General features: G+C 58.1%; 4 protein-coding genes across 4 annotated transcripts in view; 2 read left to right on the plus strand and 2 right to left on the minus strand.

Moving 5' to 3' along the window:
• Positions 1-1,977: 1,977 nt before the first annotated feature.
• WFIKKN1 (WAP, follistatin/kazal, immunoglobulin, kunitz and netrin domain containing 1) lies at positions 1,978-4,633 on the plus strand (the record flags this gene model as incomplete). The annotated part of the gene is made up of 2 exons (XM_083872318.1): positions 1,978-2,139; positions 3,143-4,633. 2 exons carry the CDS (start codon positions 1,978-1,980, stop codon positions 4,631-4,633), a joined length of 1,653 nt encoding a protein of 550 aa, XP_083728444.1.
• Positions 4,634-5,026: 393 nt separating this feature from the next.
• On the minus strand, positions 5,027-8,698 carry METTL26 (methyltransferase like 26). Its single transcript, XM_083872795.1, has 6 exons — positions 8,197-8,698; positions 6,431-6,593; positions 6,268-6,327; positions 5,811-5,878; positions 5,542-5,620; positions 5,027-5,472 (listed from the first exon to the last, which is right to left on the minus strand). Exons 1-6 carry the CDS (start codon positions 8,391-8,393, stop codon positions 5,425-5,427), a joined length of 615 nt encoding a protein of 204 aa, XP_083728921.1. The 5' UTR covers positions 8,394-8,698; the 3' UTR covers positions 5,027-5,424.
• Positions 8,699-10,089: 1,391 nt separating this feature from the next.
• On the plus strand, positions 10,090-13,747 carry MCRIP2 (MAPK regulated corepressor interacting protein 2). Its single transcript, XM_083872878.1, has 5 exons — positions 10,090-10,216; positions 10,291-10,366; positions 12,089-12,216; positions 12,383-12,484; positions 13,313-13,747. The coding sequence occupies exons 1-5, from the start codon at positions 10,165-10,167 to the stop codon at positions 13,381-13,383; spliced, it is 429 nt and encodes a 142-aa protein (XP_083729004.1). The 5' UTR covers positions 10,090-10,164; the 3' UTR covers positions 13,384-13,747.
• A 535-nt stretch (positions 13,748-14,282) lies between these two features.
• Positions 14,283-22,262, minus strand: part of ABCA3 (ATP binding cassette subfamily A member 3) — a 33,216-nt gene continuing 25,236 nt past the window's right edge. The window contains exons 24-31 of the mRNA XM_083872707.1: positions 21,677-21,849; positions 21,260-21,394; positions 20,960-21,154; positions 19,887-20,074; positions 18,910-19,080; positions 18,344-18,531; positions 18,173-18,246; positions 14,283-16,863 (exon numbers count right to left, since the gene is read on the minus strand). Of these exons, the coding sequence (XP_083728833.1) occupies positions 16,732-16,863; positions 18,173-18,246; positions 18,344-18,531; positions 18,910-19,080; positions 19,887-20,074; positions 20,960-21,154; positions 21,260-21,394; positions 21,677-21,849 (1,256 nt within the window). The 3' untranslated portion in view covers positions 14,283-16,731. The remainder of the gene's footprint in view (positions 16,864-18,172; positions 18,247-18,343; positions 18,532-18,909; positions 19,081-19,886; positions 20,075-20,959; positions 21,155-21,259; positions 21,395-21,676; positions 21,850-22,262) is intronic.

Genomic DNA, 22,262 nt, shown 5'->3' on the forward strand with positions numbered 1-22,262 from the left:
TTTTCTGGCTCTGGAGAGGGGCAGGAACCAATCCAGACCCTGGCACTGGCATTGTACTGTAACTACAGGAGCCCAGCCGTGGGCATGAGCAGAGTTGGGCTGCAGATCTTGTTCTCCCTTCCCTCCTGCACCAGCTCCCCTGGAGGGACCCTGGGACACCCCAAAGTGGCCCTGGGGGACCAAGGTGTCAGAGATCTGCCACATTGCTGCTTCCCAGCTGGAGTTTGTGTGTTTGTGCCTTGGGGATCTCCAGGCAGTGGGTGCCTGGGGCCAGCTGGGTGGCTCTGGGGGTTTCAGGATACAGGCCCTGGCAGCTCCTGATGCAATTCCCTGTTTATGAAACATCAGGGCAGCGTAACCTTCCTTCAGCATCCACAGCTGGATGGACCCTGGGGTGGCTGCTGGGCTGTGGAACAGGATCCAGGGGATGTGCTCCAGCCTTCCCTGCACGGGCAGGGCCAGCTGGGGCCAGACCTGACTGTGCTGGGGGGTTTGGGGATGGCCACGGTCTGGTGCAAAAGGGCTTCCCCAAGGAGCCACAGCTGGGGGAGCACCAAACCATTGCTTGTGAAAGCAGCTCTGGGGTGGATCCCCCCCACACCCTCCAAAAAAACCCAACAAAATAAGGAAAGGGCTCCCACCAGGGGTTTTTTTGTCCCCTCCACCACCTGCACCCCAGGAGGGGAGACTGGAGGTGCTGAGCTGCTCCTGGGGGCAAAACACGCTGGGCTTTGCTGTTTCATAGGGGCTCCAGACCCCCTGAGGGCTGAGGCTCTCACCAGAGCCCGAAGAGTTAATGCTCCCAAAATGCCATGAAATGTTCCTGCTGCAGGTCAGTCTCCACCGGGGATTAGGGGATCTGCTCAGGGAGCCGGGGCCAGCCCGGGGCTGCTGCACAAAGTGCCGGGGTCTGCTGTGGCTCTGGCGACATCCCGGCTGTAAATCAGCGGGGAGGGAGGGCTGGGAGCCCCTGCAGGGGGGCTGGATGGGCACCCACCCCGCCAGGCCAGACACAGCCTGCGGCAGAGCCCGCACTGGTGGGATGCGGGCTGGGAACGGGGATGGACCCGGGCCGGGAACCGGGGATGGATCCGGGGATGGGAACTGGGGATGGGTCCAGGCTGGGAACCGGGGATGGATGTCCCGGGCCGGGAACCGGGGATGGGTGTCCCGGGCTGGGAACCGGGGATGGGTCCGGGCTGGGAACCGGGGATGGATGTCCCGGGCTGGGAACCGGGGATGGGTCCGGGCTGGGAACCGGGGATGGGTCCGGGCTGGGAACCGGGGATGGATGTCCCGGGCTGGGAACCGGGGATGGATCCAGGCTGGGAACCGGGGATGGATGTCCCGGGCTGGGAACCGGGGATGGAGCCGGGCTGGGAACCGGGGATGGAGCCGGGCTGGAACCATGGGTGCCCAGGGATGCGGAGTGAGGGAATCCCGGAGCCGCAGGGTCCCTCCCGCCCCGTCGAGGGCTCCGAGGGCTCCGGCTGTTTTCTCATCCTGCAGGAATTCGGCTCCGTGGGCCGGGCGGGTTTTTGTGTCCCCCCCCTTTCACTCTCCCTCTCTGGAGACTTTCTGCATTCTGCCTTTGATCTCCCCCCGTGTTTGCCCAGGGCTGGCCGGGCTGGCCGGGGTTAGAGGCTGAGGTCAGCGCCTTTCCCATTCCAAACACCCAGAAACATCAGTGGGAAGGGAGGGGATTCAGATTACAACCTTCCCGTCCTCCCCTTCCACCCCAGTGGCCCCGCTGGCCGTGCTGGGGATGGACTGAGCCCCGGCGGTGTCTGTGTGTCCCCGGCGGTGTCTGTGTGTCCCCAGAGCCAGCGATGGATGGAGGCGGCGGGCGGCACCGCCGGTGGTCCAGCGAGCTCCGGCCGTGCTGAAGGACAGAGCTCTGCACCTCTCCTCCTCCTCCTCCTCTTTGTCCCCCCGCCCTGTCTCCCGTCCCGCCCGTGGTGGATGTGATTTCCCCCGATGGCTCCCGTGGCGCTGCTGCTGCCGGTGCTGGCGGCGGCGGCCGGGCTGAGCCTGCACCCGGCCCGGCTGCGCCTCCTGGGCGTCTGCCCCAACCAGCTCAACCCCAACCTGTGGGTGGACGCGCAGAGCACCTGCGAGAGGGAGTGCCAGGCTGACCAGGTCAGTGAAGGGGCTGCGGGCGGGGATGGGCTTTGGGGCATCCTCAGATCCCCCCGGGAGGTGCCTCGGGTGGGTTCTGTGCTGGGGGCACAGCTGGTTCAGTTGTTTCAGTGCAATGGGCTCAGCCCCGCTGCAGCTCTGCTGTCTAAGCCTCTCCTCTGTGCCGGGCTCCCCAATGTCCCTCCTCTGTGCCGGGCTCCCCAGTGCCCCTCCTGTGTGCCGGGCTCCCCATCCCCTCCTGTGTGCCGGGCTCCCCATCCCCTCCTGTGTGCCGGGCTCCCCATCCCCTCCTGTGTGCCGGGCTCCCCATCCCCTCCTGTGTGCCGGGCTCCCCATCCCCTCCTGTCTGCCAGGCTCCCCATCCCCTCCTGTGTGCCGGGCTCCCCAGTGCCCCAGGGACAGAGAAACTGTTCATGTCACCCCCTCAGACCGTGTCCCCAGGTCAGAACACCCTCCTCATGCAGCCCCGGGATGTTTCCCCTGTGTCAAAGGGCTGGCTGGGATGGAGGGAATGGGTGTGCTGGGACATGGACCCCACCAAGCCGAGGACAGAATCCTCTCCCAACTTTTCCCCGAGCCCACCCACGGCCCGGGCTGTCCACCCCAGAGAGCTCTGAGCTCCATCAGGCTGAGCAGAGACAACCCCATCCCAGCTGGGGCTGTGTGAACCCAGAGGGGAGATCCCTTCACAATCCATCTGTGTGAGTTCTGCCTGCCCTCGGCCAGCGAAGGCTCAGAAGGGCAAGTTGCTCTCTCTGTGAGGGAGAAGGGACCATCATCACTGCAGAGGACCCCCAAACATCCCGGGGGGCTCAGGGTGGGCTGTGCCAGGGAAGTCTGGCTCGTACCCAGAGCCTGGTGATGCACAAAGGGCTGAGCACAGGGGACACCTGCCCACCCCAAACTCCTAAAGGGGTGAGAACAACACCCACAAGCCCCAGCCCAGCGATGACCTCCCCATCCCCGTCTCCCACCCCGCAATCTCCCCTCTCTCCCCGCCCAGGACTGCGAAGACTTTGAGAAATGCTGCACCAACGTGTGTGGGCTGCGGAGCTGCGTGGCCGCTCGCTTTGCCGACGGCAGCGTCCCCTCGCTGGCCCTGGCACCCGCCGCCTCCTGCGAGAGCTTCGTGTGCGCCCAGCAGGGCTCGGACTGCGACATCTGGGACGGGCAGCCCGTGTGCAAGTGCAAGGACCGCTGCGAGAAGGAGCCCAACTTCACCTGCGCCTCGGACGGCCTCACCTACTACAACAAGTGCTACATGGACGCCGAGGCGTGTCTGCGCGGCACCCGCCTCAGCACCGTGCCCTGCAAGCACATCTTCACCTGGCCTGACACCAGCCCGGTGCCGCAGGAGACCACGGCGAGACCCACGCCTGGGGCAGGCCCAGAGGTGCCGGTGCCTCCTGCCCTCTACACCAACCCCTTCCACCAGTCCGTGCGCGCCGGGGGCACCGTCAGCTTCCGCTGCGACGTGAGCGGCCGCCCGCAGCCCGACATCACCTGGGAGAAGCAGAGCGAGCGCGAGGAGAACTTCATCATGAGGCCCGACCAGATGTACGGCAACGTGGTGGTCACCAACATCGGCCAGCTGGTCATCTACAACGCCCGCCACGAGGACGCCGGGATCTACACCTGCACGGCCCGCAACGCCGCCGGCCTGCTCCGCGCCGACTTCCCGCTCTCCGTGCTCAGGAGGGAATCAGGGGGGTCCCCGAGGACAGGCAGCCCCCAGCCTTTCCCCAGCGCCGAGTGTTTGAAGGAGCCGGACCGGCGGCGCTGCGAGGCCACGGAGGTGCGGTGGCATTTTGACGCCAAGCAAGGCTCCTGCCTCACCTTCCGCTACGGCGGCTGCGGGGCCAACAGGAACCACTTTGAGACGTACGAGGAGTGCCAGGCCGCCTGCCTGGGCAGCGCCCGGCCCACCTGCCTCCTGCCCATGGTGCAGGGGCCCTGCCAGAACTGGGAGCCGCGCTGGGCCTACAACCACCTGCTGAAGCAGTGCCACTCCTTCGTCTACGGCGGCTGCGAGGGCAACACCAACAACTTCGAGAGCAAGGAGAGCTGCGAGGACGTGTGTCCTTTCCCCAAGAGCCTGCAGTGCAAAGCCTGCCGCCTGAAGAGCAAGATGGTGCTGAGCCTGTGCCGCAGCGACTTCGCCATCGTGGGGCGGCTCATGGAGATCGTGGAGGAGCAGGACTCGGGCATAGCCCGCTTCGCCCTCGAGGACGTCCTCAAGGATGAGAAGATGGGCCTCAAGTTCTTCAACATCAAGTACCTGGAGGTGACCTTGACCGACATGGACTGGAGCTGCCCCTGCCCCAACATGACGGCGGAGGACGGGCCCCTGATCATCATGGGCGAGGTGCACGACGGAATGGCCACGCTGGAGCCCGGCAGCTACGTGCGGGCCGCCAACGACAAACGGGTCAAGAAGATCTACGAGCTGATGGAGAAGAAAACCTGCGACCTCCTGAACCGCTTCCAGGACTAGGGGAGAGGCGGGATGTGCCAGCGGGGGGAGCTGCAGACACATCACTGAGGGGTCCCCTGCACCGGGGTCTGTCTAGAGGTATTCACTGTCCTGTAGTGCCCTCCACGCCCATGCTCAGCCCCAGACCAGCTCCCACTTCACTGTAATTTATCTGCTGCATGTCCCCTCCCCGTGTGACACCCCCCAGCCTGTCCAGGAGCAACAGAGAACTGGGTTGGGTTTGCAGAGGGGTGGGAGATCTGCCAGGACCATCCCACTCATACAATTTTCCCACCTCACCAAAGCCTCAGGTGTAACAGCCCTGGTGCAGGACCTCACCCTCTCACTGGTGCTGGAACTGGGGGCGCCCCCAGCCCCAGGGTTTGTGCTGAAAACATCAGGGAGCTGCTGGTGTGTGAAAGGCAAAGCCACAGAGTTTATTGTGGGGGCAGCAGCACATTCCTGGGAAGGGGGGAAGGGGGACACTGTCAGCACAGCGTCCTCCAAGGGAATGGAGCAAGGAGTCTCCCCCATGCCCAGGGCTGTTGTGTCCCCTCTCCCACACACCTGTGTCCCCTGTGGCTCCTGTGGTCCAGGCTGGGGCACCCCACTGCAAAGGGAGCCCCAAAGGCACCAGGGGAGATGAACTCCCCCAAATCAGCCAAGTCAGCCCCAGCTGGGATGAGTGGGGCTCTGTCCCATCACTGCTGTCCCCAGCCCCACTGGCAGCCCTGGTGAGACAATGACACCCCTGCAGGAGGCCTCGGTGGGGACAGCAGTGCCAGGAGGAGCTGGGATGCTCCCAGGGCAGGTCACAGCTTGCGGAAGATCAGGCTCTTGTTGTTGGCCGGCATGTCCACCTGGAAACACAGAGCTGGGGCTCAGGGGGGCCCAGGGGCACAGGGAGCAGCCCAGGGCCCCTCACTCACCATCCTCTCCAGGCACAGCCCGTTGGCCTCGGCCAGGTCCCGCAGCAGCGCCGTGTCCCGCAGCCCCCAGGCGGGATTGCTGCGGGAGGGAGGTGTGGGTCGCACATGGGGCACCGCGCCCCAAACCGCCCCAAAACCGCCCCATCTCCGGGGGCTGCCCTCGGGAATGGCTTATCTTGAAGGACCACGCTGGGAGGGAACTTCCTGCAGCTGCAGGAGTGGGGGGAAGGATGGAGAGGACAGGATGGACCCCAGGAACCTCCTCCTACCTCTGCCTCAGGCTGCGGTCAAAGTCCACGTTGCTCTGGGGGGTGATGTGGCCGTCCACGGCGTAGGGCTGGGGGGACAGAGCTGCAGCTGCAGGCAGGAGCCACCCTGTGTGCCCCCAGCCCCCCTTCCAGGGGCTGCTGTCCCCACCAAGCACAGAAGCCAAGCAGGAAGAGACAAGACCCCCAAGGAGTCCCATTGTCCACTCTGAGTCCTGTCACCCCCTTCAAGCCCCCCCAGATTCTGCCTTGGACAAGGTGAAGGAGGACAGGATCTCTCTCATCCAAAACTGCCCCTTTCAGGGGTCAGCATGTGCCCCAAAAGGCAGAGACCCCCCAGACCCCAAGCCCCTGCATTTCCCAGTCCCCTCCCTAAGCCATGACTGGAGCTGCCCTCCCACCTGCCCCAATATCCCCCCTGCACCCCCAGGATGCTCCTGCAGCAGCACAGGGCACTCACCCCATAGGTGAAGAGGACACCTCCAGGCTTCAGCAGCACCCCAGCACCCCTGAACAGGCCCTGGGGAGTGAGAGAGGTGGGGACCAGCTCAGGGGGCTGGGGACACCCCCAGGAGCACCCCCTGGGCCCTGGCAGGGGACAGAGGCTGTGGAGGGTCACTCACCTCGGTGCACTGCAGCTCTGAGATGTGCATCATGTTGATGCTGACCATGAGGTCCAGGGTGGAGGGCTGGGTGCCCCCCCAGGTCTCCCAGCCCTGGGACACGTCCAGCAGGATGGGGGGCAGCAGGTTGGGCAGCCCCGTGGCCTCCACGTAGGCAGAGATGCTGTTTGGGCACCAAACCCCACCTGAGCCCAGCTGGGTCCTGCCCGTGCTGCAGGCAGGGACAGATCCCTGCAAGGACTCCCAGATTGTGGGATATTATTTGTGGAATAACAAAGATGTGGGTGCAGCACAGCCTGGGGGCTCTTGCCCAGCCCTTGGCTCCCAGCTGGCACAGGGAGAACTGGAAGCACCTGGACAACCAACAGAATTGTGGATGGAGAAACCCCAGGGTCTAAACTTCCTGATTTTGGAGCACCACAACACCAGCACCTCCTGATTTTGGTATTATTTACACCCTTTTTTGGCACATTCAACCCCCAGGTCTCAGCTCCTGCAGGGTCCCAGGATGGGGATTATTTTTACTCCCTGTGCTGCAGGGGGGCAGCACAAACTCCCCCTGGACAGGGACTGGTTCCAGCACCTCCCTGCCCAGGCTGATTTTTTTTTTTTTTAAGCTGGATTTTGGAAGTTTTCTGGGAAGAATAAAGTCCTGAGTTGGGAAGCATGGGTTGTTTGGGAGTTGGATATTGGGGATTTGTTGAAAAAAAAAATATAGTGAGTATTGACCTGGGGAGCCTGGGCTGGGCAAGAGTTGAATATTGTGGTTTGCCTGGAAAAAAATAAAAGCGTCAAGCCAAAGAGCCTGGGCTGTCCAAGAGGGTCTTTGCTGGGAAAAAAAAAATTAAAAAAAAAAAAAAAAAAAAAAAAAAAAAAAAAATATATATATATATATATATATATATATATATATATATATATACTTTAAGCTCATCTGAGAGCAGGATACTGGGGTTTTCCTGAAAGGAATACAGCACTGAGTGGGGGAGCCTGGGCTGCTGGAGACTTGGCTATTGGGTTTTTCCTGAAAAAACAAACAAAAAGAAATGTGGAGCCTGGGCCCATTGGTGAGTGGGAAAAAATATGCATCCAGCTCATTCAAGAGTTGGATATTGGGGTTTTCCTGAAAAAAAAACCAAAAAAAAAGTGGAGCCTGGGCCCACTGGTGAGCGGGTCTTTTCTGGGAAAAAAAATATGCATCCAGCTCATCCAAGAGTTGGATATTGGGGTTTTCCCAAAACCCCTAAAAGAAATAAAATAATAAAATAAAATAAATAAAATAAAAAAAAAAATAAAATAAAATAAAATAATAAAAATAAAATAAAATAAAATAAAATAAAATAAAATAAAATAGGATTTCCCAAAATCCCTAAAGGAAATTTAAAAATAAAATAAAATAAAACAAAATAAAATAAAACAAAATAAAATAATAAAATAAAATAGGACTTCCCAAAATCCCTAAAGGAAATTTAAAAATTAAATTAAATTAAATTAAATTAAAAAATAAAATAAATAAAATAAAATAAAATGAGATTTCCCAAAATCCCTAAAGGAAATTTTAAAAATAAAATAAAATAATATTAAAATAAAATAAAACAAAATGAAATAAAATAAAACAAAAAATAAAAATAAAATAAAATAAAATAAAATAAAATAAAATAAAATAAAATAAAATAAAATAAAATAAGGAGCAGAGAAGCGGGTCCGTGCGCCCATAGGAGGGGGCTGCAGGCAGTGCCCCCCGGGGTCCCCCATTCCCCTCTCACCTGTGCAGAGCCCGGGGGTCGATGTCCGAGGGCTGCCAGATGACCCCGGGCAGTTCCCGGGCAAAGTGCGCGGCGTGGAGCCCCGAGCCCGCGCCCACCTCCAGCACCCGCAGCGCGCCCGGCCCGCGCCCCGCCAGCTCCCGCAGCACCCCCAGGATGGGGCCCTTATTGCGCTCGGCCGCCGCCGGGACCTGCATGGCCGGGCCCAGGGGGGGAAACTACAACTCCCGGCAGCCCCCGGGACCGCGGGAGGAGCTTCCCACGGCGGGGAGGAAAAAAAAGAGAAGGGAAAAAAAATCAGTGCGCCGCCCGGGAATCGAACCCGGGTCGCAAGAATGGGAATCTTGCATGATACCACTACACCAGCGGCGCGGCCGGGAGCGCATCCTGCCCCACCGCCTTTCGGACCTACCGCCCCCCGGGGACCCCGGCCTGGGGCTGTCCCTCCTCTGTTATACACCCGCACCCCCTGAAAAGGGGAAATTCAGAGTCTGCCCGGACATCTCGGGGAAATGGAGGTGAGGGGATCACCCTTTCTGCCGCAGCTGTCACTGGTGATGGAGGACTGGAGGGATCCATCTGCAGCACAAGGATTAGGGGTTCAGCCCTCCCAGGCGTGGGAAAGCTCAGGGATGTTCCAACAGGTAGTTGGAGACCCCGGGGGAAACTGAGGCACGGCCCCCAGCAGTGGCAGGGGGGTGACAGCACAGCCGGTGGTGACATCCCGAGGGTCAAGGCTGTGTTTAGGGGCAGTGACAGGGCTGGGGGTGGCAGCAGTGGGTGCACACCCGAGGAGGGTCCAGCGTGTCCTGCACCCACCAGGGCCCGGCGCTGCTGGGCTTTATGGGAGGTCCCTCCTGCTCCCCTCCCTCCCTCCCTCCCTCCCTCCCTGGCCACCACCGCGGCAACGTGGCGGAAAGGCAAAGGTCGCTTTGGTGGGGTGGCTTTGCTGGAGCCCCCCAGAGCCCCCAGGGTGTGTCACAGTGTCACACCATCTGTCCCCAAACAGGGTGGCCGCGGACACTGCAGGGTGGCCGGGGAGCAGCTCGGGGTCTGTCCTGGGGCTGCAGCTCCTGCCATGTGCGGGGACCTCCCCGCTCCAAAGGTCACCGCGCTGGCCGTGGGATGTGCGGTCAGGGCTGTTCACAGGGGGGACAGCTCAGCCCTGCCCGGCTCCTTGGTGTCCCAGCAATGTCCCCTGTGTGTCCCCTGTGTGTCCCCTGTGTGTCCCCTGTGTGTCCCCTGGCTCCGGTGTCCCGTCTGCTGAATGTCCCCTCCGAGTTTCCCGTGGCTCCCGTGTCCCCTGTGCCATCTCTGTCCCCTGTGCCCGCTCTGCCCTCTGCCCCACTTGTGTCCCTTCTGTGTCCTATGTGTGTCCTGTGTGTGTCCCACATGTCCCCTCTGTGTCCCATGCAAGTCCCCGCATGTGCTCCCGGCGTGTGCCCTGCTTGTCCCCTGTTTGTCCCCAGTGTGTCCCCTGCTTGTCCCCAGTGTGTCCCCAGTGTGTCCCCAGTGTGTCCCCAGTGTGCCCCCTGTTTGTCCCCAGTGTGTCCCCTGCCTGTCCCCAGGGTACAACACATGTCCTGCGTGTCCCCCGCCTCTGTCCCCACACCCCACACCCGCCCCCGGTGTGTCCCATCAATGTCCGCTGTGTGTCCCCACATCCCCCGTGTGTCGCACGTGTGTCCCCTGTGCGTGTCCCCTGCGTGTCCCCCATCCCACGTGTCCCCTGTGTGTCCCTGTGTGTCCCGTGTGTGTCCCACATCCCTTACACGTCCCCTTGTGTGTCCCCCGTGTGTCCCCCCGCCGTCCCCGCGGTCCCGCGGTCCCTTTAAGCCCGGGGGCGTGTCGGCGCTGCGGGGTCCGCCCGTCCCGGCGGGGCCCGGCCCGTTAAAGGCCCCGGTGCGGGGCGCGGGGCTCAGTCCGGCGGGGCGGGCCCGCTCCCATTCCCGCACCTTTCCCCGCAGGATGTACACGCTGACGCGCGGCCCCAGCAAACTGGCCACGCAGCGCCGCACAGGTACCGGGGAGCGGCCCGGGGGGCCGGGGCTGCCCCCTGAGCCGCCCCCCGAGCTCACCCCGCGCTCCCCGCAGGTCCCACGCAGCAGGCGGTGGAGAGCAGCAAAGCGGGCGAGCTGCGGGCGCGGCCCGGGCCGTGGCCCCCCGCCAGGTGAGCCCCGCGCCGCCCTGACCTTGGCGGGGACGAGGGGAGCGGGGCCGGGCCGTGACCTTGGCCGGGGGAGAGGGGAGAGGGGAGGGGAGGGACGGCCCGGCCGCCCGGGGGGACGGGGGGATCGGAGCGGGGGGTCCCGTCCTTCCCCCGGCCCCACATCGCTGCGGGGTCACGGCAGGGGGGCGGCGCGGGGGGTCCCTGCGGGGCAGAGCCCGGCGGGGTTTGCCCGGCCCCCCCCCGGCCGGCCCCCATTGCACAAACCGGCGGCGGGGCCGGCGCTGCTCCCAAGTGTGCCCGCCCGCCTGGGCCGTGCCGGGGACACACCGGGACACAGCGGGGACACCGGGGACTGCACACACCGGGCACACCGGGGACCGCACACACCGGGGACTGCACACACCGGGCACACCGGGAACACCGGGGACTGCACACACCGCACACACCGGGCACTGCACACACCGGGAACACCGGGCACTGCACACACCGGGCACTGCACACACCGGGACACACCGGGGAACACACCGGGCACTGCACACACCGGGGACTGCACACACCGGGCACTGCACACACCGGGCACTGCACACACCGGGGACACACCGGGGAACACACCGGGGACACACCGGGGAACACACCGGGACACATGCGGGGCTGGTGATCCCCCCTGCCCCCAAAGCCTGGGAGACCCTTCCTGGGTGAATTCCCCAGCAGCAACACCTGGAGCTGTTGGTTGGGCGCTCTGGGGTTGGGAGGTGCTGATGGGACCCCTAAGGAAACCCTTTCCAAAGCAGGACAAGGCAATGGGACCCTGCTGATTCTGCACGTTCTCTCCAGCTCCAAGAAATGGTTGAGCCCCCTGCCCACCCCCCCAGTTCCTCTCCTTCCCAGGATCCCTGGAATTCATCCTGCCACCCTTGCCCTTCTGCCCGCCCAGTGCCCCCCTGGCTGTGGGGACTCGAGGGTCACTGCCCTGCCCAGCCTCTCCTGCAGGAGCTGCTGCTCCCAGCCTCTCCTGCCCTCCAAACTCACTCCCAGGGCCCCTTAGACTTTGTCCCGTGAGGAACGTGGCTGTTGCAGACATGTCCTGCCCTTGAGCTGGGCAGAAAAGCCAAAATACTGGAGTTTGGTGTTGAATGTGCTGCTGGGTCTCATCCCAAGTTTCCCTTTAGCTCTGGTGGGTGTTGCTGGATCCAGGCCAGGGGATGTGCCCCTCACCAGGGGGATCCCAGCTCTGAGCAAGCCTGAGCTGCTCCCACTTTGCAGAGTTTACATCCCAGTCCTGGAGCACCCTGGGGACATGCTGGAGCACCCTGGGGACGTGCTGGAGCCAGAGCTGTCCCAGTGAACCTGCAGAGGGTGGCACATCCCCTGTCCAGTACTGAACTGGATTTCACTTCCATTTCCTGATATTCCTGCAGTTTGGGTGGCAGATCATTTATCTTAGGGGCTGCACTTGGTGCTAGGTTGGAGGATGGGGAGGAGATGGGCAGCTGGTGCTTTTCCCCAGGGAGCTCCCCTTGGACCCTCCTGTGTCAGAATCCCCTGTCCTGGGGGCTGGATCCCTTTCCATCCCACTCCTTGGGGACAGGGCTGGGTGACTGCAGCTGTGGGTGACTCTGTGCGCCGTGGGGCAACCCAGGACACCTGAACTGGCCCAATTCCTGCTGGGGTGGGCAGAGCTGCCTGTGCCCTCACCCTCCCTTTGCTTTTCTCCTTCCACAGCCCAGCACAGAAACTCGTCTTCAACAGAGTGAATGGCAAGAGGCCCCCACTGCTGCTGCAGCAGCTCTCGGCCCCTGAAGAATGTTACACCCTGGCCCACGAGGAGAATGTTCGCTTTGTCTATGAAGGTGAGGGCAGAGGGTCCCTGGGGCAGATGTCCCTGTGCTGGGGATGTTGGTGGCAGGGATGGAATCCCCAGCCTGAGGACTTGCCCTGCTTTGCTCTGTGTCCTTCTCCTGCCCTGCAGCCCCCTGCCCTGGCACAAACCCACGCAGTGCTTGTTCCCCTCCCCAGCCTGGCAGCAGGTAGAGCAGCAGCTGGACGGCAGCCGGAGCGGGGACAGCGCCTGTGGCCCTGTGCAGTACGTGGAGAAAACCCCCAACCCTGGACTCAAAAGTGAGTGGGCAGTGCTTGTGGCACTTTGGGGTGCAGTGAGAGGCTGTGGGCTCAGCCTGCACCTGAACAGGGCTGTGGTGGAAGGAGGAGGAGGGTGCTGGATGTGCCAGAGGGGCTGTTTAGGTGTGTCCTGCTGGTGCTGAGCTCACTCTGGGGGTGCTGGGGAGAGACAGTTGGCCCCAGGAACTGTGGTGGGGATGTCCCACTGTGTCCCTTGGATGTTCCACTGTGTTGCTGACTCTTCTGGGATTCAGGCCTTCTCCTGCCACCAAGGGCTCAGCATCATGCTGGAGAGAGAGGAGCGCCCCCCCATCATGGGGACCCGCTTCTCCTGGGACCAGCAGGAGCAGTTGGGCATGGGAGCAACACTTGTCTGGTGGCACCTGGAGTCAGGGCAGTGACAGCAGCCTGTGGCCTCTCACAGCATCTGAGAGCTCCCCAAGGAAGAGAATGTCCCTGTCACCCCAGTCAGGCCTTTTGGGGACATGGCACAGGGGTGGAGGAGACCTGGGGGTGTCATTAGATTGGATATCAGGGAAAGGCTCTTCCCCCAGTGGGTGCTGGGGCACTGCCCAGGCTCCCCAGGGAATGGGCACAGCCCCAAGGCTGCCAGAGCTCCAGGAGGGTTTGGACAAAGCTGTCAGGCCGAGGGTGGGATTCTGGGGTGTCTGTGCAGGGTCAGGAGCTGGATTGGATGATCCCTGTGGGTCCCTTCCAGTTCAGGATATTCTGTGATTCCATGGTTATATTTTCTGGGGTTCAGAAGGGAGCACCCAGAGCTCTGCTCCCACTCTAGCTGCTCCCCTCTCCCCCTCCCCTCTTTTCCAGACTTCGTTCCTATTGACTTGGAGGAGTGGTGGGCACAGCAATTTCTGGCCAAAATCGAGAACTGCTCATAAAAGGGAAGAAAAGGTTTGGTTTCTTCATTAAGAGAAACGAAGCTGCGAGCACCTGGTCACAGCCCAGAACCGGTGGCGTTTTTTGAACCACGTTTTTAAGAGATGCCCGAGGTGGAGTGACCCTGCCCAGCAGGACCGGACCACAGCCATGCCCGTGCCTGCCCCAGGAGCAGCGTGCGGCCCCAGCCAGGATTCCTTAAGTGCCAGTTCTCAGACTGCTGCAGCTCCTGCAGCCTCCAGCTCCCAGGGACACTGCGGTGCCACGCTGGGGACAAGGGGAGAGGCTCCCCCCTGCAGCCGTAGCCACGGGGAGCACAGTGGGTGCTGTAGCAGGATCACCAGACAATAAAGCGCTGAAACTGCCCGTGGAGAGATGGTTGTGGGCTGGGGAGGAGGGGATGCTTCCAGCTGCCTTGTGGCTCAGTGAGAACCTGCCTTCTGTGGATTCAAGGGGTTGGAGCTGCTCTTCCTTGGAGTTGCATCCTTGCCCCAGTGTTGCTTCATCTTCCAGGGGCTGATGCTGTCTTAGGTGATGTTTGGGCATCTGCAAGGAGGGCTGAGCACCCTGGCTGTGCTCCAGAGCTGGGCAAAGCTGCAGGAAGAGGAGTGCCAGGGACTCTGCCATGGAGACCAAAAGGTATTTGAGCAGCAGGCTTGAGGTATCCCCCTCACCTGTGGTGGTCTGGAGGAGCTGAGAGTGGACAGAAAGGATGGGGACCCAAACTTCTGCTTCTACAAAAAATCTCCTCAGCTGATGGGCTTTTCCAAGCCAGACTGAGCCTTTCCTGTTCTGGTTTTATAGGACCCCTTGCCCCCTGTGTCCTCCCCAAGCAGAGAGCAGGAGGCCAGTACAGCCTGCAGAGAGTCTGATTCCAAAGGAGGCCAAGAAACACCCACTGGAAAAAAAATTATCTTTATTATTCCTATGATGGGAATAACAACCACACTGCAGCCAGTGGGGAGCAGAAGCTGCCCAGGAGCTGTGTTGCTTCACCCAGCTGGCAGGCCAGAGCAGGTCCAGCAGCAGCTGTGGCCCTGGCAGCACCTGGCCTGGAGCACTGCTGGTGCTGCTCCCTGCCCCAGGCTGCCATGCCTGGCACTGTGGCTGTGACTGAAATCAGGAGCAGCACCATGCACAGCCCACAGTGCCTGCCTCGCTGACAGGCAGGGTGTTAGAGCCCCCAGGACAGGGAAGTGCTGCTTGCACAACATTTCCTTCATTTAGGCCAGGAGGCCCCAGAGTGGTGGAGGGCTGGGGCCAGGGAGTGTCATCCTTGCCCTGGACTCTCCCACCAGCTCTGCCAGGGCACCATGGGCAGTGTGGGGGTTACACTGCCTGTGTCCCCACCCCAGCACCAAGCCCTGCAAGGGGGCACCAGAGCCAGCAGGACATGGACTGTTGCTGCTGTGCTCAGGGCACTGCCAGCCCATGGCAATTTTACTTCCACATTCCCACTATTCCCCATCCCAGGCAAAGACTGGGAGGCTCTACTACCTCCTGCTGTACTTCCCTTTCCAGAAAACAGTTACTGGGAGTTTCAGCACTTCAGCAACCCTCCCAGTAAAAAGCATCCCCCTCTTTTTTCTTCCCTCCCTGGGACAGTCACTGGTGCTGGGATTCCCCCTGCATGGTGCCTTGGCAGTGGCTGGCTCTGCTGCCCACCAGGATGTTCCCAGGAGCAATCCCTGCCTGCCAGCAGCTCCACAGGGCTCCAAGGTGTTTAGGGAGGCCATTCACCTGGTGGCTGCTGACTCATAAAAACACACATTTTTAAGATCTGGGGAAATTCTTAGTAACATGATGCACCATCGTTCTGAACAACAACATTAGGCAAAGGGAAGAAATGGAACAGGAAAGGATGAGTCAGTCACAAGGAAAAAAAAAATGAAAACCCAACCCAAAAATATAACCCAACCCCTGACAATGCAATCACTGGGAGGGAATCAGCCCCCCACTTGCCATAAATATTAATTAGTTATGTGCAATTGTGTGTAGTACTATAGTGCAAATAGCTCTGCATTGATCATGGGGCAGCACCCAAAGGGCTGCCCCAGGTGACACAGGGACTAGTTAAGGACAGACAAGAATCAACACAGATTTCCAACAAACAAACAGAAAAAACCCCAACCCAGCCACTGGGAAAACTCCAAAAAGTTGAAGTTGCCTCCTCCAACTGGGCCCAGGCAGGACTGGGCAGTGCTGGTGCCCAGCAGCATCCTGGAGCCAGGCAGGGGCAGGACAGGCCCTTTGCTCCCTGCCTGCTGCCAGCACAGCCTGGTGAGGGGCAGAGAGGGGATGGGGGTGAGGAGGGGGATGCAGGACAGATATGGTTTGGTCAGAGCTGTGTGGGGTGTAAGGGGTGAGCTCAGCAGGACGTGGGCACAACGAGGGCACTGCTGGCTTCACACTGGTCCCGTGGCTGCCCTGCACAGTGTGGGGCCGTGCTGCTGGCAGAACCTCTGCATGGGCACCCTGTAACACTTCACAGCCATCCTACACAGCACAGCCAAGACCCTGCAGCACCTCTCACTTAACCCAGCAGCTCCAGGGAGACTTTGTGGCCCCCCTCACCCATCCCAGCAGCGTTGCTGGGCCCTCCTTGCTGCCTCCCCAGCCGTGCCCATCACGTGCTGCTGCTGGGGCCGAGCCCTGGGCCCTGCTCCAGCAGCAAGGCTACCTCTCACCCAGTGCCAGCTCCTGGCTGCACACAGCTCCCCCTGCACGCCTGGGCCCAGGGCCAGCTCCTCGGGCCAGGCTTGGCGAGCAGGCAGGAGGAGACAGCTTTCCCAAGCATTTAAAGGAGACAGAGCCTCCTTTTTCCCATGCCAGGCAGGAGCTGAGCCATCCTCTCTGGCTGGACACAAAGTGCTCCCAGGGGCAATCCCAGTGCATCCTGCTGACCCCAGGGACGGTTTGGATCTGAGCTCTGTGACAACCTCCTGCTAAACCATGAGCAACCACCAAACAACACATGGACATGCAGGTCAGGACCATGGGGCAGCATCACAGGGAAGAGGGGACCACACTGAGTGTGAGCTCCTCCTCTGCCAGCCCAAGCCCAACACCCCTCTCCACCCATCCAGGCTCCTCCTGGCTTTTTTGGGGCAGATGTTTTTTTTGCTGTATGGATGGGTGAAGGCTGGAGAGTGGCAATGCCACACGTGTGATGACACATGCACACCCAGAGCCGGTGACAGCAGCAGGAGCGTTGCCATCCTCTCACCCCTCCCCGGTGGAAAGTCTTACATTTATACAGTATTTAAGACACGCCGATATATAAATTACTGTCTCTATATATACTATGTATAGGCTGAGGGCCAGTCCGTGAGGAAGGGCACTGGGAGGACTCATTTCCCTCTGTCCTCTGTGTAGTGCTGGAAGCGAGTGAAGCTCATGAAGACCTGCTCCAGGGAGATCTGGCTCACAGAATAGTCTTCCAAGCGATATTTCTCTTTGGCTTTCTCCAGGGCCCCAAAGACCTGCAAGGGAGGGCAGGGACATGAGGGCAGTGTGACTTGGTGTGTGGGGGGACTCCCAGGAGCCCAGGGGGAACCCCAAGATGTGACAGAGGAACCCCCAGGCTCTAACAGGGAACACCACACCATGGCAGGGAAAGCAGAGAAAGCTTTTTTCTTTTTTGACACCTTCCCTGGCAGGAGAGTGGGGGGAAACCAGGAGTATCTGACATAATTTAAAAATAGATGCTGTGGATATGATTGTTTTACACACTTATATGTGATAAATGCATACATATATACAAATACATACAAATATATATGTGTGTGTATATATATATATAAATACAAATATATACATATATATGTGTGTGTATATATGTATTTATATATATACACACACATATATCTGGGTCTGAATCCCTGTCCAAGGTTTCTGCTAACATATATATATATATAGAATATGTATATAATATAGAATTAACTATATAGGATACTATATACACTCTACATAACTATCTGTATCTAGCATACACATAATTTTTATATTGAGCTATATATAATATACATATTTATAAATTCACTCTTTCTAGTTTTTATATCAGCCTATACACATTTTTATATAATTTGTGTACTATGTACTGTCTCTATATATACTCTATAGACTATACTACATACTTGATATAGAGCATATACTCCAGAGTATATAATCTGTGGAGTATTACCATATACCATATGCCCTCTATAGTATATAATATAGTATATGTTGTATATATACAATATACAGTATATTATATATATGTATATTATATACACTACATCCAGTGCATATAATATGTATATATACAAATATATATTATATACAGATATAATATTATATACAGATATAATATATATACATTTAGATATTGCATATGAAAACTATCTGCATACTATGAATATCTCTGTGTAGTATACATGTATTTACATGTAGATAATGTACCTATAGACAGTATACACAGAGAGATATACTATGTATACTCTACACATAACTCTGTATACTGTATGCAGAGGGTTACACACTGTATCTGTATCTGTACTGTGGGGTTTATCAGTGACCACTCAGGATCAGTGGCTGGGGAAAACCACTGCCCACAGCCCTGGTGGGACCACCTGAAGCCCCTGCCAGGGGGTTCCTGGGGCTGAGGGGCAGGAGCAAGAGATGCCAGCACAGGGAAACCCACCCGTGCCACATTCCCAGAGTGGAATGCAGCGTGGGGAGGATGCACCACCGAAAACAAAGCACCAAAAACATGAGAAGAGGCAGGAAAAAGGTATCCAGTGCCCCCCTTACCTGTGCCCAGCTGAGGTTCTTGTTGGTCAAGTGGTAATGCACCATGCCCTGGTGCTCGTGCTTCAGGACACTGCCTGGGGGATGGAGCAGGGAGAGGCTCTGTGTTAGGGAATGTGCTCAAGTTCACACCCAGCACCCTGCCCCTGCTCTGGCAGCAGCAGCTCACAGTACCTGGGAAAGTCTTCTCCACAAAGGCCTTGAAGGCCTGCAGCTCGCCCTCCTCCTCACTCTGGGTTTTGGCCAGCAAGGTGTATCCACTACCAAACTTGCTTTTCAGGTGCTGGGGGCTGCCCAGGCACTTGAACTGCCCGTTCACCATGATGGCCAGTCGAGTGCACAGCGCCTCGCACTCCTCCATGCTGCAAAGAGAGGAATTGCTCAGGGAAGCCCAGGATGGTTTGGGTTGGAAGGAACATCTAAAGATCATCTTGTTCCACCCCCTGCCATGGGCAGGGAACACCTTCCACCAGAACAGGCTGCTCCAAGCCCAGCCCAGAATGCCCTTGAAAGCTTCCAGGGATGGGGCAGCCACGTGCAAGCACCAGAAGCTTCTGGGAAGTGGCTGGAGGTGTATTCCCTTCTCTCTGGACTCTTTGAGAGGGAGATTTGGGTAAAGCCAGTCACTGGCTGCAGGCAGTGTACGCCCACCCACCAGGCCCTGGAGGTGTGTCCCATCCCTCGGATCCTACCACTCTCCCCGATCTTTCGTGCCAAGCCCTGCCCAGCCCAAGTGTCACCTGTGGGAGGTGAAGATGATGGATTTGCCACACTCCCGTGTCCGTGTCACCGCGTCCCAGAGCAGGCGCCGGGCCACAGGGTCCATGCCAGTGGAGGGCTCGTCCAGGAAGATCACGGGGGGGCCCCCAATGAGGGCAATGCCAGTGCTCAGCTTCCGCTTGTTCCCTCCGCTGCAGAGGAATCACAGAACTATTAAAGTTGGAAAAAACCTGAGAGGTCATCAAACCCAACCTTCAGCTGAGAACGGGAGCGAGGAATGAGGACAGAGACCCAATATGAGTATGGGGAGCATCATGCAAGAGGAGGGGACTGTGTCCACTATTTCAGGACACACAGAGGACAGCAGGTCAGACATGGAAAACTTTTTTTATTTCTGACTCTATCAACTTACATACACTTTGTCCAAAAGCCAAAGATAGGCTAAAAAAAGGTTAATACCTCATGAACCTCGTTGGTCACTATCACCATCAATCACATTCTCCTCCCAGAGGAGAATCACAGAATCACAGAATATGTAGGTTGGAAGAGACCTTCAAGTCCAACCCAGCCCTGACACCTCAACTAGGTCATGGCATCAAGTACCACATCCAGTTTCCTTTTAAACACATCCAGGGATCCACCACCTCCCTGGGCAGACTATTCCAGTATTTAATCACTCTTTCTGTGAAAAACTTCTTCCTGATATCCAACCTATATTTCCCTTGGCATAGCCTGAGACTGTGTCCTCTCGTTCTGTCAGTGCTGCCTGGAGAAAGAGACCAACCCCCAGTTGTCTACAACCACCCTTCAGGAAGTTGTAGAGAGTGATCAGGTCACCTCTGAGTCTCCTTTTCTCCAGCCTAAACACCCGAGCTCCCAGAACTACACAAACACATTGATAAATCCTAAAAACACATACACTTTACGTGAGAATCGCACCGCGAAGACTCAAATGCTTGAAACCAAAGCAACAAGGGACATCAGGCTGCTCTCTCACCTGTATGTCCTGACGAGCTTGTCGGCGTGGGGCTCCAGGAGCAGCCCCCTCAGCATGTTCTCCACGCAGCTGCCGATGTAGCGCTCGGGGATGCCGCGCAGCCGCGCGTACATGCTCAGCGTCTCGCGGCCCGTCATGTGCTCCAGCAGCGCGTCGAACTGCGGGCAGTACCCGATCCTCTGCTGCACCTTGGGCAAAGAGGGGCACAGGGCAGTCAGGGCTCTGAGCTGGAGGTGCCTGGGCACCCGCAGGCTTTGCTGTTTCTCTCTCTCTAAAGGGTTTTGCTCAGAGGCGTGGCTCTGGGTGGAATGTGAGAGGGAAATGCTCCTTGGAGCAGCTGGGCTGATACACATCTGTCCATCTCTGTCTGGACAGCAACTGGGTAGGCTAACAGTGCCTCTGGCAAGTTGATTCCTCACTGTGATGGACAAGCTTTCAAGAGAAGGGAAGAGCTGAAGAGCTGGTACCTCCCCCATGTCCTGGTCATTTACAAAGACAAGAGCATGAGAGAAGGCAGTTTGCTCTCAAAGGGATATGCTCTCAAGGAATGTTCTTCATGTCTGACTTTGTCTGGTATCCCCATTCACTCAAGAGTTGGACTTGATAGTCCTTGTGGGAATCAGAGTATTCTGTGAAATCTGAGACAGTAGAGGAAGGACTGGACTAAAAGCCCAACTCCTGCTCATCTCTTCCTCTTCCAAAGGGAGTGGGCAATTCACAGCAAGGAGACCCCTAAAAGGGGTCTGGAAAGGTTTGATACACTCATTTTGGAGACCATCCTCCAATATTCTCCACATTTCTAACTATGGAGGTAAACCCCCTGATGAAGGGTTTGCTACCCTCACTATTTGGCCTCCAATTTGCACCACATGTAATCCCAGTGGAGAGGAGGCTCCTTCCACATGGCCAGATAATGGAGAGCTGAGCCAGCCAAGGACACAATGTCCCTCGGATATTGTCTCCACCTCTGGAACTTGCAACCACGTTCTCCTGAAGGCACCTGTAAGGTGGCTCAGCCCAGCCAAACACAGCACAGTCTGCAACACCACCCTCACCCATGCAGCCTTGGGTACCTTCTTGATGTTGGCCAGAATGCTGTGGCCATCCACAAAGGCATCCCCTGATGTGATGCTCTCGTCACCCGTCAGCATCTTGAAGGTGGTGGTTTTTCCAGCCCCATTGAAGCCAAGGAGACCAAAGCATTCCCCTTTGCTGACGGCCAAGGAGATCCTGTCCACTGCCAGCAGGGACTCCCGGCTGTCATAGACCTGGAGGGGACCACACAGGAGCCATGTGTCACTGCCTGATGGCACAGCAAGGCAGAGAGGACACGGCCCAGGTGGCAGCAGGATGCTCAGGTCATCTTGTCTCACCTTAGTGAGCTCCTTGATGACCAGAGGGCTGCTGAGAGATGACAGCAGTTCTGGTGGAGACTCCAAAACTTTCTTCCTCTCATCTGCCACGTCCCTGTCCTCTGGCAGCACAGACACCCTGTTCAGCAGGGCCACCTGAACACAGTGGGGAGAGCACACTCTGTGTCATCTGGCTGCTGGGGGATGAATGGGTTCCTCCAGTGTCCCCAACCCTGGCAGGATCCATCCCTTCCCTCAGCCAGCTCTGGGGATGCCTCCCTCCCTTTGCCAATCCATACACTTAACAGGATTGGCTCCTCCAAGCTTTGGGGATGCTCCCTGGGAAGATGATTTGGGTGATGAGGGCACGACTCCAGCTCACAGGGACTCCTGGGCTGGGCTTGGAGGGCACAGCTCCTTCCCACGTGCTCCACTCACCCATTTCCTCCTCCTGCAGATGCCACAGACCAGAGTTCTCAGTCTCCAGAGAAGGTTTGTCTCAATGAGGAGGAGGAGGAAGAGGAAGGAGAAACCCTGGATGGCCAAGGAGGTCAGGTACCGCCCGATCCCAGGGGTCTCCCAGGAAAAGTAGTTCATCTGATAACTGATATCTGAGGAAAGATGGAACAAAATCAACTCCTGGATCAATCCACACTTTGGGGAGGAAACTGTGAGCCCAAAGCTTTGCCAGGCTCATCACCACCCCACACTGGCTCCCTGCCCACAGCTTTTCCCAATGCTTCCCACGAGAGGATTTAGGTCTGGAGCGGGTCTGGCAGAAGATGCCCAGTGGAAGCAGGGAGAGGACACCAATCTTGGGATTAGGATTTCTTCACTCATCTGTGAAACTTCCCCATGCCCACATTTTCCTCCAAATCATAAGTAAGGTGATCCAGTTAAGGAACTTTTTCCTATATATGTCCTAATACGCTGCCTAGTTTTTGCTCTAAAATGTTCCTGCAGCTACTGCCCAGTTCCACCACCCACCCCACACAATCCCCCAGTGGTGCTGTGGGGCTTGGCC

The sequence above is a fragment of the Zosterops lateralis genome (assembly GCF_965231275.1).
Source record: "Zosterops lateralis genome assembly, chromosome: 15".
In the NCBI taxonomy this organism is placed as follows: domain Eukaryota; kingdom Metazoa; phylum Chordata; class Aves; order Passeriformes; family Zosteropidae; genus Zosterops; species Zosterops lateralis.